This window comes from Rana temporaria, chromosome 1 (genome assembly GCF_905171775.1).
Source record: "Rana temporaria chromosome 1, aRanTem1.1, whole genome shotgun sequence".
In the NCBI taxonomy this organism is placed as follows: domain Eukaryota; kingdom Metazoa; phylum Chordata; class Amphibia; order Anura; family Ranidae; genus Rana; species Rana temporaria.
The window spans coordinates 110,085,774-110,101,203 of NC_053489.1; the positions used below are offsets into that span (position 1 = coordinate 110,085,774).

The following is a 15,430-nucleotide window of genomic DNA, read 5'->3' on the forward strand; positions in this document are numbered from 1 at the left end:
CGAGTAGCATGTGTGGGGGGGAAGGGAATATGTGCCAAGTGTGTGGATCCTCCAACCTGTGTATGTTTTGTGTCATCCACAGATGGCCAGGAGGTTGCTGGGCCATTAGGCCAGTTTGCTCCATCCCCCGGACAACAGGCTGCTGAAGAGCCCCAAGAAAGGCAGGAGTCCCCAGGGCAGGGGAGTGGCCACACCTCACCTCAGGAGGAGGTTGAGGGGGAGGAGGATGTGGATGATCGGATGGACCTTGCCAGGGAAATCCTTTTGGGTTTGGATGATGCTCCCCCTGTTGCTCCCCCTGTGACTGGCAGGAGTCAGGCCTCCATCAGGGGTAGCCCCTCCCACTCCTCCCCCAACAGGGCTCCCCCCAAGGGTCTCTCTCTCCCCTCCTCCCAGGCCACAAGCCTCAGCTGCAGGCAGGAAGGCCACCCAGAAGACCAGAGGGGTGGCCGAGGTTCTGCCTGCAAATCTGCGGAGGGACCAGGCCCGTCAGGTCACCCGGACTTTGGCCCAGATGGAGGAAAAACAGAGAGAGCAACCGCGCTAATATATTAAACAATAGACAAACCAATGCTACTGAAATGATGCTCATATGTGATTGAGTGAAGCTGCACCTTACTGCATACATAAAACAGTGATAACATAAAAGAAAAAAAAACAAGATGCGCTACACTTAAGTGAAGTAAAAAATTATCATCCAAAAAACAAATAAAACTAATAAATATCCATAAATAGTAGAATTGTGCATATGGAAAAATAAAATGTCCAAAGTCCTTTGAAGACAGAAGATCCTTTCACCAGTGAATGAAAAAAGAAAAAGTCCAAATTAATTAACATAAATAGACGTGATAATCCAATAGAGAAGATCCTCCACCAAACGAGTAATGAATCTGCTTACCAGATTCCCAGTGGTCTCTTAGTTAAAGGAGGACCCCAGGTAGCGTGTGGTTTAATAATGTAGAGGATATAGAGTCTGTATAGGCATATCCAGAAGTCAATCACTGTAACACTCCCGTAGTGGAAAACTCGGTAACCGTACCACATGAAAGACACATAGGAAGCCGCAATAGTGTAAAACCGTATAAAATATTTATTAAAAATAAAGACAAAAACACACTTACAAAATAGTAGTTTTGAAAGGCTTGTCAAGCTGGAGCTCCGGCCGGAAGCAGACCAGACAACCCATCAATGGTGTGGAATAGGTGCAGTCAACGGGGGGTGATACCGCTGTGAATACACGTTCCGCCCGACCTGGTTTCGCGAAAATTCACTTCATCTGGGGCACGGTCAGGTGGCCCAGATAGAGGAAAGCCTGGCCGCCATTAAGGAGTCGGTCAATGATGTGGGCACTAACTCGTTGGCGGTCATAACTTGTTTTTGTGACCTGCAGTCCGCCACAGCAGGCGTGGCCCTGGAGGTGAGTGCCCTGACCCAGGCTGTCAACGCCAATACCCAGGCTGTCCAGGCCAATACGGCAGCCCTCACTGTGGGCCTGAACAGGATAGCCGTGGCCTTGGAGGGCAGGCCAGCAGGTGGGCAGAGCCCAGGGGAGGCTCCTCCTTCCCCTGCTCCCCCCCCATGAGTCTCCCCTGGTTGGCCGTGGCCGTGGCCGGCCCAGGCGTAGCTCACGCCGCCGTTAATTTTGGGTGTACTTTTGAATTTTTTTTGTTTTCTTTTTTTTTTTTTATTCTACTGTGATTATGATTTGTTATATTTGTGTGAATGATGTATGAATGTGGGGGTGACATTCCTGATGAAAAAAGGGTGTCACCCTCATTTTTGGTGGAGTAGGGATCCCCAGGACCAGGGAGAAGTGATCCCAGGTCCATGTGAATGGTGTATGAATGCACAGTGACATAATTGGAGCCTTGGCGTGGCGTTGCTGCTCCCTAGTACCGTGTGGGGTACTTGGGTCTAATCCAATTCGATGTGGATGTGGGGTGTGTGCTAGGGACTACAGTGGTCTGCATGCGTGCATTCTCATTGTGCCATGTTTAATGTGTGTGTTTACTGTGCAAAGATGCATTCTGCAAGGCGTCTCCTGACTGCTGTTCCCTCAGTAGACCGGGTAGAGTTGGTTGGGGGGGGAATGTCTGGTTGGGGGGTCAGGTCATCACGTATGTCAATCTGCTGGCCCCTTCTCACTGCGAAGTTGTGCAGCATGCAACATGCACCGATGATCTGGCACACAAAGTTTGGGGAATACAACAGGGTACCCCCAGACTTATCCAGGCATCGGAAACGGGACTTCAGGAGGCCAAAGGTGCGTTCCACCACTGCACGGGTACGTATGTGTGCAGCATTGTATCTTTCCTCTCCTGGGGTTTGGGGGTTCCGGAATGGGGTCATGAGATGGGGTCCAAGTGCATATGCAGAGTCACCTGGAAGGGAAAAGACAGGAGGATGTTAGTCATGCATGTTTATTCCCGTTCGTGATGTCTGCATCATGGGGGGGGGACAGTCATACCTGACACCTATGTCACTCACCAACCAGCCAGCTGTCCCCATACATGTTCTGTTCAAATTGTCTTGGGATGTCGCTTTGACGGTATATGAAGCTGTCATGGCTGGATCCTGGGTGTTTGGCACGGACGTGCCATATGAGGCATTGGGCATTGGCTATCACCTGTACATTGATTGAATGCCAATGCTTCCGATTGCGGTACATGTGCTCTGTCTCACGGGGGGGGCTGTAGTGCCACATGTGTGCAATCAATGGCCCCCACAGTGCGTGGGAATCTGGCAATTTTGAAAAAATCTGTCATTGTCTTCATCCACAGGTCCTCCTGGGTGGGTTTGATGATTTGGTTGGCCATGCGTCTCAGGATTGCGGGGACAACCTGGTGCACACATCTGCTAATGGAGGATTGTGACATCCCAGCCGACAATCCACTTGTGCGCTGAAAAGAGCCAGTGGCAAGGAAATGGAGTGTTGCCACTACCTTGACCAGTGGCTCCAGTGCATGTGAGCGGTGTGTTGGGCTGTTGATGTCATCCTGCAGGGTTCTGGTGATTTCCATGATGGCTTCAGGGGTGAATCTGAAGTTGCGATACACCTCAGAAGCAGCCATGCCAAAGACATCTAGGCGTGTGCGGTATATCCTCTCCTGTGCCCTCCTCCTCCTCCGTTCCCTCCTCCTTCTGCATTCCTCTAAAGCAGGCGTCTCAAACTGGCGGCCCTCCAGCTGTTGCAAATCTACAAGTCCAATGAGGCATTGCAAGAATGACAGTTACCAGCATGACTCCCACAGGCAGAGGCATGATGGGACTTGTAGTTTTACAACAGCTGGAGGGCCATCAGTTTGAGACCCTTGCTCTAAAGTCACTAGTATAGCTATGAGCATGGATGCCCCTGGCATGTTGGCATACAGATTATTGTCCTGCAAGTGTGTGTGCTCAGCTCTTCCCTAACGGTGTTGCTTTAGCTGACCTTTACACGGCTGGTGCAAAGTTAAGGCACCTTTTTATAAGGTGTAAATTTCCGCCGTGAAACTAGCAGATGCGCACAGGGCGTAGCCTATGCCGCACAAGCGTACTTTTGTGGATCGCCGTATCTCCCTCATTTGCATATTTAATTAGCAAATCAGCGGTGTGTCTAGCGTATTTTGCGCTCCAAGATGCGTCGGTGTAATGGTTTTACGTCGGACTGAAAAAAATGGTTTTCAGGCGTATCTCGTTTTGAGGATACGGCGCATAAATACGCACGGCGCATTTTTCAATTACGCCGCGCATCTCTAGATACGTCAGCGTAAGTGCTTTGTGAATCTGGGCCAGTGTCTTTTCTACCAGATAGATAGAACAGACAGGCTAGTCAGTTTGGTTAAATTTACAGTGTATAGAGGATATATATACATCCTAGGAGTTGTACTTATATTTATACACTGTATAGCTTAGCTAGATCAGCTATTCCTATTTGTCAGGCAGTAGATAGTGCTAGCTGCAGTGCTCTAACGTGTTGTATTGCCTGTGTGCTGTTTAGTTTACACCTAAACGTACTCTGTGTTACTGCACTTGTCCTTTTTGTTTGCACCTAAACATAGTTGCTGTTACTGCAAGTGTGCTGTTCATTTGCACCTAAACGTAGTTGCTGTTACTGCAAGTGTGCTGTTCATTTGCACCTAAACGTAGTTGCTGTTAGTGCAAGTGTGCTGTTCATTTGCACCTAAACGTAGTTGCTGTTACTGCAAGTGTGCTGTTCATTTGCACCTTAACCTAGTTGCCGTTATTTTTTTCAATGATTTTTATCCATATTGCAGGGACCAAACATTACATTAAAGCCGCAAGCAGTATTAAATAAATTTTTTCTGAGAGTAATCTCATTTTGTGCAGGGACAGTTTTAAACACGTGCCACTGCTATAGACACCCAGCAGGTACGATATTTAAAGGAATTTTTCATTTTTTTTTCACTTTAAGCATCATTAAAATCGCTGCTCCAGAAAAAAACTACAGTTTTTAAAAGTCTTTTTTCCATTGATACATGTTCCCTGGGGCAAGACCCGGGTTCTCAAAGACGTTTTCCAACAATAACTTGAATATTGGGCTTTAAACGGAGCACTTTTGAATTCTAACGTTCGAGTACCATAGACTTCAATGGTGTTCTAAATGTTCGCACAAACGTTCGGTCTGTTCGAACGTTCTGGTGCGAACCGAACGCGGGGGTGTTCGGCTCATCCCTAGTCACCGCGCTTTGCTAGAGCATTTTTTTTTTCACGATCGTGTGTAGGCAAGGCTGTTTTAATGATCGGGTTGAAAAAAACATAGTTTTTTCTAGAGCCTTAAAAACTTATTTTTTTAGAACCCGAAAAACGGTCGTGTGTACGCGGCATTAGGATACTTGGTGTCCTTTTTGAGATTGATTTTGACCGCCTTCTTTATTTCTTCACTTTAGATTACCAGAGTAAGTTATGATAGAGCATTTTTTTTGCCCTCATGAGTACCTTTTGATTTACTTTACAATATTTTGGAACATAGCAGTCACTATGCTCTTTGTTCCCCATAGCCTGGCCTCTTTATATCCCCTGCGATTGAACACAGCTTTCTGCTCCGCAGCACTGTCTATCTGGACAATCACACATTCCTTGTGGGGCTCCACATGTGAATGTTCCTATTCCTGATTGGGCTGGGTGGGTTTCTCCTAGGCCATTGTTTGAGCGGCACGCATTGCTGTATGAAATACATTGTAATGTTTTCTTTTGTACTTGGTATTATGTTATGTATCTTACACTGTTATTTGTATTTTTATGCTAGAGCAGACTGACGCACACTGGTGGTCCTGTTATATTCCCCTGAGGAAGCCCGTTAGGGCGAAATATATAGGGATTCAACATCGTATATGACCACCATTTTCAATAATTTGGGGAGTTCAGCGGCCCACACAGTTTGTTGTCTGCTCAAAAAATCATGTTTTTACTAAACCATAATTTCTTTTGTATTATATATCATGTTTTTATCATGTCCTATTATTTAAAATATTTTAAATTATAATTTGCTATTAGTGTATATGTAATTTGAGCACTGCTACAATCCTACTTCCTCCTTGTATACATACCTATTTTTTAGGGATGAGGTGCATTCTATTTTAAAATCTTTTGGACCGTTTCTCTTTTCTATAAACGACAGCTGTTTTGTTTATGCACATGTAAATTTTATAATTGTTTCACACAAATAGAGCTTTATTTTGGTGGTATTTTTATTGCAAGAAAAACGAAAAAAAGACGTATAATTTTGAAAACAAAAATAAAATCAGTTTAATAATTTGTTGTAAAATTTTGCAAACAGGATTTTTTTTTGTTCATTAATCTGCGTTCATGAGGCGGCACTGATAACTGATGGTCAGTGATGAGGCGGAACTGGTGGGCATTGATAGGTGGCACGGAAGGGCACTGGTAGGTGACACTGATAGGTGGCACTGGTGTGCACTGGTAGGTGGCACTGGTGGGCGCTGATAGGCAGCACTGATTTGCATTGTTAGGTGGACACTGGTAGGTGGCACTGGTGGGCACTGCTTAGCAGCATTGGGTGTCTGCGTGCAGGACTGATGTCCCTCTAACAGAAGCTGGTAATCGGCTTATGAGGGGGAAAAAAGCAGATTACAATCTTCTGTTTACATCACATGATACACTGTCATTGGCTGTACTAACCTGGTCATTTAGATAGCCATTAAAGGTAAAATATAAAATGCCATGTTTGTTTTTCTTCAGCTTTTAAAATATACACATGCAGCAATTTAGAAATTGGATGAAAGGTTTGGCACTGGGAAACGCTATTTTAAAGATAAAAATTGCATTTTATATACAACTATATAGAACAGACCAAAATGAGGAGAATGAGGGACAGAGGGACATTGCTCCAAATCAGGGACAGTCCCTCGAAATCAGGGACAGTTGGGAGCTATGGAGGTCAGTAGTAAGTAACGCAGTGTACAGGGGTCAGTAGTAAGTAACGCAAAATGCAGGCTGGCGGAGTAAGTAACACAGACTGCAGGGGTCAGGAGTAAGTAATGCAGAGTGTAGGGGTGAGTAGTAAGTTAATTGAAGGTCAGAAGCAAGTGATGCAGAGTACATAGGTCAGGCATAAATGATGCAGAGTGCAGGGCTAAGTAGTAACACACAGTTCCACAGCACACATTTCCTCTCCCCATTCACTTATCTGAACTCCTACTGAGTTAAAATAGTTACATAGTCTGGTTAAAAAAAGACATGTGATCGCTGTAACCAATCACAGCAATTATAAATCATGGATGGCTTCCTTTCTTGCCATCCATTGTGTACAATTGTGTTGCTAGCTGTGATTGGGCACAGTGATCACATGGCACAGACAGGGCCAATCACAGCTAATCACAACAATATACACTGAATGAATCAGTTTCATTCAGTAAATATGGTTGCTTTTACCAGTGGTGAAATTCAGTGGTATAAGCAATCATAATGTGTGTAAAAAATCCTGATCACTTACCCAGAATAGTACAGTGTTGATATTACTGTATAAGGATGGGGGTAGGTGTGAAACAAATATAACTCCAAGGAGGCACCGTCCCTAAAGAATACAAAATTCTAATTCGAAATACGGTAAGTAGGGATGAGCTTCGAGTTCGAGTCAAACTCATGTTCGACTCGAACATTGCCTGTTCGGCGAACAATGAACAATTTGAGGTGTTCGCGGCAAATTCGAAAAGCCGCGGAACACCCTGTTAAAGTCTATGGGAGAAATCTAAAGTACTGTATTTATTGGCGTATAACACTCACTTTTTTTGAAAATAGAGGGTAAACTGTGCCTGGGTGTTATACGCAGGGGGCTGTGGAATTTATTTTCCTGAAAATTCCCTCTTAAAGTTAGGGTGCATGTTATACGCCTGTGCGTGTTATACGCTGATAAATACGGTACTAATTTTAAAGGCTAATATGCAAGTTATTGTCCTAAAAAGTGTTTGGGGACCTCGGTCCTGCCCCAGGGGACATGTATCAATGCAAATTTAAAGGAATATTTCACTTTTATTGTTTCACTCTAAGCATTATTAAATTCACTGCTCCCGAAAAAACAGCCATTTATAAAACTTTTTTTGCATTGATACATGTCCCCTGGGGCAGGAGCCGGGTCCCCAAACACTTTTAGGACAATAACTTGCATATTAGCCTTTAAAATTAGCACTTTAGATTTCAAACGTTCGAGTCCCATAGACTTTAATAGGGTTCTAAAGTTCACACGAACGTTTGGTGTGTTTCGCAAGTTCTGGTGCGAACTGAACAGGGGGGTGTTCGGCTCATCCCTAACGGTAAGGTGGGACTTTAAATGTGCCTCGGTGGAGTGTAAATAATAATTTATAATACAATTTTAAAAAAAATACAGAAAAGCTTTATTTTCCATCCATGGATGGTGACTTTAAAACATATTACAGTCTGAGAAGAAATAAAGTTTACTGTTTCTTTGATCCAGGGTGTGAGGGTCCTGGTGTAAAGTGTGAAGGATATGGCCTACGCGTTTCGTGGAAAACCCTGCGTCATAAGGGCCTTTAAAGCAGCACAAAAAGCATGTAAATATTGAGAATATCTTAAAAATACAGAATTTACAACGTTATAAAGAAATATTGAGTAAACATTGATGTTACATATATACAGCATATGAATAAACTTCTGCTAAGACACCAGGTTGTAAAGGTAAATGTTTTTTCACCTTAATGCATCCTATGCATTAAGGTGAAAAAACATCCGACAGTACCGCCCCCCCCCCCCCAACCACAATTTTTCTTACCTGACCCCTCGAAAGTCCACGCTGGTCCCCGTCATCCTCCTCGGTTTTCAGCCTGGCCTTTGATTGGCTACACTGGATGGATTGAAAGCAGCGCAGCCATTGGCTGGCGCTGCTGTCAATCACATCCAATGATGCGCGCGTGCCGGGGGGTGGGGACAAGTGATACAGTTGACGGCTATGGCCGCCGCTGTATCACGGGAGCGCGCCTGCAAGAGCTTTCCACCATGTGAGCTTGCTTGCATGAAGGTGGAAAGCTCTTGCGGGGGGAGCCGAGACAGCCACAGAGGGACCCCAGAAGACGTGGATCGGGGCCACTGTGTGCAAAACGAGCCATACAGTGGAGGTAAGTATAACATGTTTGTTATTTAAAAAAAAAAATATTTACTTTAGTGTTCCTTTAATGTGTTTCTTCTTGAGCCACTCCTTTTTTGCCTTGGCCATGTGTTTTGGGTCATTGTCATGCTGGAATACCCATCCACAACCCATTTTCAATGTCCTGGCTGAGGGAAGGAGGTTCTACCCAAGATTTGACAGTACATGGCCCAGTCCATCATCCCTTTGATGTGGTGAAGTTGTCCTGTCGCCTTAGCAGAAAAACACCCCCAAAGCATAATGTTTGCACGTCCATGTTGGACGGTGTGGATGGTGTTCTTGGGGTCATAAGCAGCATTCCCCTTCCTCCAAACACGGCAAGTTGAGTTGATGCTAAAGAGCTAGATTTTGGTCTCATCTGACCACAACACTTTCACCTAGTTCTCCTCTAAATCATTCAGATGTTCATTAGAAAACTTCAGACGGACCTTTACATGTGCTTTCTTGAGCAGGGGGATTTCAGTCTTTGCGGGCGCTGCAGGATTTCTGTCCTTCACGGCGTAGTGTGTTACCAATTGTTTTCTTGGTGACTATGGTCCCAGCTGCCTTGAGATCATTGACAAGATTTTCCCGTGTAGTTCTGGGCTGATTCCTCACCATTCTCATGATCATTGAAACTACACAATGTGGTATTTTGCATGGGGCCCCAGACAGAGCGAGACTGATAGTTATTTTGTGTTTCTTCCATTTGCGAATAATCGCACCAACTGTTGTCAGTCACCCCTCACCAAGCTGCTTGGCAAGGGTCTTGCTGTCTATTCCAGCCTTGTGTAGGTCTACAATCTTGTCCCTGATATCCTTGGACAGCTCTTTGGTCTTGTCCATGGTGGAAAGATTGGAATCTGATACATTATTTCTGTGTGAGTGCTCTTAATCTCAGCTAGTTACTTATATAGAGGACACCTGGGAGACAGAATTCTTGCTGATTGATAGGGGATCAAAAACTTATTTCACTCATTAAAATGCAAATCAATTTATAACTTTTTTGAAATAAAATTTTCTGGATATTTTTGTTGTTATTCTGTCTCTCACTGTTAAAGTAAACCTACCATTAAAAATTTTGACTGATTGTTTCTTTGTCAGTGGGCTAATGTACAAAATCAGCAGGGGATCAACTACTTTTTTCTCTCACTGTACTATAGTTTGTAGACTCTATAACTTTCCTACAGGCTAAATAATAAATACTAATTAGGGTTATATTCACCAAAAAAAGTGGCAGATTACAGTTTGGCTTACATTTATAAAGAAAGGTTATTTATTTACAGAATTTTATAACAGAAACTAAGATTTTTGTTTTTCAAAATTGAAGGTAATTTTTCATTTAATTAGCAAAAAATAAAAAACCTAGAACTGACTAAATACCGCCAAAAAACAGCTCTATTTGTGTGATTTTTTTTAAAATTATGAGTACTTGTTGCATGACCACGCAATTGTCACTCAAAGCGCGACAGCGCTCAAAGCTGAAAATTTGCCTGGGCAGAAAGAGGTTGAAAATGCCCAGTATTGAGGTGGTTAGAGGTAACTAAGCTAGCCCTGTCTAATTAAAAAAAAAAAATGTAATCCGGAGGTCTGCTTTAAACGCAGGCATGCGTGTTTGTCCTTATTTAAACTACAGACCAAAGTCTAGACTTAGGCCCGGATTCAGAAAGGAGATACGACGGCGTAAAGTTACCCCTGCTATATGAGGTGTAGCCAATGTTAAGTATGGACGTCGTTCCCGCGTCGAGTTTTTAAAATTTTACGTTGTTTGCGTAAGTCGTTCGCGAATAGGGCTGTACGTAAGTTACGTTCACGTCTAAAGCATTGACAATTTGCGGCGTAATTTCGAGCATGCGCACTGGGTTTTTTTCACGAACGGGGCCTGTGGCGTTCGTAAAAAACTTCAAATACGCGGGGTCACAGTTAATATACATAAAACACGCCCACATCATCCACATTTGAATTAGGCGGGCTTACGTCGACACACATACGTTACGCCACCGAAACTAAGGGCGCAAGTTGTTTTTGAACACGGAACTTGCGCCCTAATTTACGGCGGCGTAACGTATCTGAGATACGTTACGCCACCCGGAAAGATACACCAATGTATCTGAATCCGGCCCAGTGTAGGCAATTAGCTATTGTGTCTGAATAAAAAAACAGCCATTGTCGATCTCTCACAAATTTTCTTTGTGCCGATAAATCAATACTGAGCACTTCTGATGCTTGCACTGCCTATTTAAATTTTATTTTGAAACTCTTATTACCTGATCGTTGCAAGTGATGGATCACTTACAAATCCTGATAAAGCATGGGCAACCTAAGCAAGATATGTAACAGATATAGAATAATAAAAAAATTAAATAATGCCATGTTTCCCTCTTTCTGAGAAGAGCAATTAATTCCGTAAAGATAATTAACACAATGATAATGGCAGAAGAGAAGTGGGACTGAAAAGTGCTAAGTGAATTCAGTGTAGCTCGGAGGAAGTATAGAGGTAGCACTAATGAGGATGAGAAGTTCCATGTCATAGTCCTCCTGTCACACACTGCCTCCTATTGGTGTGTATTCTGTCACACGTGATGGGAAGGTCACTTCTTTCATTCTGCAACCACAGATTAACAAATGTACGGGATCTGACAAGATCAGCTCCTCTTCAATGGAAAGGATAAGGCTCTGTTTTATTGTAGCTATTATCGGGATGGGAATTTTCTGCTCCATTGCATGGGTATCCGCAGGCCTGGAGGACAGGTGAGCAACAGAATTCATCTTGTGATCTTGTGTCCTGCACTGAGGCTATGGAAGATATTAGATTTGTAATAAGAGAAGAGTGTAAAGACTTGTGAATGTGCCTATGTGAACTGTTTTACTGCAGCTAGCAGATATATTAGATCTTCCCCATTGCCTGCCGGTAGTTTCATTTAATTAAAATAGAACCGTATGATCTGGGATTAAAGGACAGCGATGTTCCCAAATCATTGAATATTTTATAAGTTTTGTACAGGTTTGCTTCATTTGTAACAGTTTCTGAATGTAGCACCAACTGATATATGTAATGGTTCTTATTGCTGCATTAGCTTAGGTCTCATCCCTTCCTTCTTTGTGCAATGTTACAGTTCACAAGGTTATTGGAATATGTGATGATAGAAGTAGACGCCGCAGAGAGTCAGAGCTCTGCATATAGGGCAGAGTGGACATGTGATTTGTTTAATCTTCTATTAAGACGACTTTGGGTCAATAACGGATAAAAGCTTTAGTATGTTTGCCACTGCATATCCAGCACAGTTTTAATTAGCAGTTGTTTAAACCTGCTTAATAGACATGTGAGAGCAAGAAAGTGTGGAGAGCTCGTGGCATCCATTCAGTTGTTGTTTAATGCTGACATCGGGATTGATTTACTAAAACCGGAGCACACAGAATCTGGTGCAGTTGTGCATGGAAGCCGATCAGCGTCTAACTTCAGCTTGTTCAGTTAAGCTTTGATAATAAAACCTGGAAGCCGATTGTTTCCTATGCAGAGCTGCACCAGATTTCACACTCTCCAGTTTTAGAAACTCTCCCCCATTGTAGATTTTAATTAAATAGTGCACCAGTAATGTAAACGTGGATACATTATATCTTGGTGTTTCATACATGGTTATCTGTCATCTGTGGAATAGTGATGGTATACAATGCCTTGAAAAAGTATTCACACCACTTGAAATTTTCCACAATTTTGTCATGCTACAACTAAAAACTTAAATTTATTTTATTGGGATTTTATGTGATAGACTAGGGGTCTCCAAACTTTTCAAACAAAGGGCCAATTTATTGTCTTTCAGACTTTAGGAGGGCCAGATTGTGTCCAGCGGGGGCAGAAAGTGTCCAGGGCCTCAGGGTTGGTGGTTAGTAGGAGGAGGGATAGTGCCCCTACCAGTAGGAGGAATAGCATCCCACCATTGGCATCAGTGGAAGAAATAGTGCCCCCTTGTTAGTGTCAGTGGGAGGAATAGTGCCTCTTATCAGTGGGAGGAATAGTGCCCCAAGGGCCGGATAAAAGCTAGCAATGATCCACATCTGGCCCTCGGGCCACAGTTTGGAGATCCCTGTGATAGACCAACACAAAGTGTCACATAATTGTGAAGCTGTGAAGCGACAGCAGTTGAGTGAGAGCCTTAGGGGCCCAGCAGCTGAAGTGATCTGGAACTTAAGAATGGTAAAGAAAGATTGTGTTGCTATGGACTACATAGAAGCTTTGTATGCTTTATTCGGAAGAGTTGAGACGATCTCAGATCTCTCGTACAAGTTCAATCACACTCACCAACAAAGAGGGGAGAGACTCTCAGAGTATATTTCTTGAGTATATTTTTCAAGTAGGAAATTTATAAATGTTTTATTTTTTTGTATGTTAAAAGTGTGGCGTGCATTTGTATTCAGCCCCCTTTACTCTGATACCCCTAATTAAAATCTATTGGAAGTAAATGCCTATAATTAGTAAATAGTCCACATGTGTGTAATTTAATCTTAGTATAAATACAGCGGTTTTGTGAAGCCCTCAGAGGTTTCTTTGAGATCCTTAGTGAACAAACAGCATCATGAACGCCAAGGAACACACCAGACAGATCAGGGATAAAGTTGTGAAGAAGTTTAAAGTAGGGTTAGGTTATTAAAAAAATTCCCAAGATTTTAACATCTCACAGAGCACTGTTCAATCCATCATCCAAAAATGGAAAGAGTATGGCACAACTTCAAACTTACCAAGACATGGCCATCCAAATAAACTGACAGGCCGGGAAAGGAGAGCGTTAATCAGAGAACCAAAGAAGCAACCAAGAGGCACATGGTAACTCTGGAGGATCTGCAGAGATCACCAGCTCCAGCTCTGTCCACAGGACAACTTTTAGTGGTGCACTTCACAAATTTGGCCTTTATGCAAGAGTAGGAAGAAGAAAGTCCTGTTTGCCGTTTGTGAGAAGCTATGTGGGGGGCACAGCAAATGTGTGGAATAAGGTGCTCTGGTCAGATGAGACCAAAATTAAACTCTTTGGCCTAAAAGCAAAACGCTATGTATGGGGGAAATCTAACACAGCACATCACCCTGAACACACCATCCCCACGGTGAAACACAGTGGTGGCAGCATCATGTTCTGGGGACGCTTTTCTTCAGTAGGGACAGGGAAGCTGGTCAGAGTTGATGGGAAGATAGATGAGCCAAATACAGGGCAATCTTACAAGGAAACCTGTTAGAGTCTGCAAAAGACTTGAGATTGGGGCTGAGGTTCACCTTCCAGCAGGACAATGACCCTAAGCATACAGCCACAATGGAACAGTTTAGATCAAAGCATATTCTTGTGTTAGAATTGTCCAGTCAAAGTTCAGACCTAAATGCAGGTGAAACTTGAACAATTTGAATATTGTAAAAAAGTTCATTTATTTCACCAATGCAACTTAAAGGTGAAACTAATATATGATATAGACTCATTACATGCAAATCAAGATAGTTCAAGCCGTGATTTGTCATAATTGTGAGGATTATGGCTTACAGCTCATGAAAACCCCAAATCTACAATCTCAGAAAATTTGAATATTACATGCAATTAAAAAAACAAGGATTGCACATAGAACAATATCGGACCTCTGAAAAGTATAAGCATGTATATGTACTTAGTACTTGGTTTGGGCCCCTTTTGCAGCAATTACTGCCTCAATGTGGCGTGGCATGGAAGCTATCAGCCTGTGGCACTGCTGAGGTGTTATGGAAGATCAGGATGCTTCAATAGCGGCCTTCAGCTCTTCTGCATTGTTTGGTCTCATGTCTCTCATCTTTCTCTTGGCAATGCCCCATGGATTCTCTATGGGGTTCAGGTCAGGCGAGTTCTCTGGCCATCCAAGCATAGTAATCCCATGGTCATTGAACCAGGTTTTGCTGCTGGTGGCAGTGTGGGCAGGTGCCAAGTCCTGCTGGAAAATTAAGTCAGCATCCCCATAGAGCTCGTCTGCGGAAGTGCTCCAAAATCTCCTGGTAGACGGCTGCATTGACCCTGGACTTATTAATGAAGCACAGTGGACTAACACCAGCATATGACATGGCTCCCAAAATCACTGTGGAAACTTCACACTGGACTTCAAGCATCTTGCAGTGTGTGTCTATCCATTCTTCCTCCATACTCTGGGTCCTTGGTTTCCAAATGAGATGCAAAATTTGCTCTCATCAGAAAAGAGGACTTTGGAGCAGGTCTGTTTTTCTTTAGCCCAGGTAAGACGTTTCTGACGTTGTTTGTTGTTCAGGAGTGGCTTGACATACGACATGGAATACGACATTTGAAGCCTATGTTCAGGATCCATCTGTGTGCGGTGGCTCTTGATGCACTGATTCCAGCCTCAGTCCACTCCTTGTGAAAGTCCCCACCACTTTTGAATGGCCTTTCCTGACAATCCTCTCCAAGCTTTGGTAATCCCTGCTGCTTGTTCACCTTTTTCTTCCACACTTTTCCCTTCCACATAACTTTCTAATTATGTGCTTTACAGCTATACAGCACTTTGAGAACATCCAACTTCTTTTGCAATTACCTTTTTAGGCTTTCCCTCCTTATGGAGGGTGTCAATGATGGTTTTATGCACAACTGTTAGGTCAGCAGTCTTTCCCATAATTGTGATTCCTACTGAACCAAACTGAGAGACCATTTAAAGGCTCAGGGACCCTTTGCATGTGTTATGGCTTAATTAGCTGATTAGAGTGGGACACTTTGAGCCCAGAATATTGCACCTTTTCACAATTCAAATTTTCTGAGATTGTGGATTTGGGGTTTTCATAACCTGTAAGCCATAATCATCACAATTATGACAAATCAC

At 43.3% G+C, this 15,430-nt stretch overlaps 1 protein-coding gene across 2 annotated transcripts in view; it reads left to right on the plus strand.

Annotated features, from left to right (window-relative positions):
* Positions 1–11,071: 11,071 nt before the first annotated feature.
* The window catches only part of ATP6AP1L (ATPase H+ transporting accessory protein 1 like), an 87,434-nt gene continuing 83,075 nt past the window's right edge, over positions 11,072–15,430 (plus strand). The window contains exon 1 of one of the 2 annotated variants that reach the window (XM_040341662.1): positions 11,072–11,350. In XM_040341662.1, coding sequence (XP_040197596.1) covers positions 11,259–11,350 — 92 coding nt within the window. In that variant the 5' untranslated portion in view covers positions 11,072–11,258. The remainder of the gene's footprint in view (positions 11,351–15,430) is intronic. The other variant, XM_040341665.1, reaches the window with a different exon arrangement.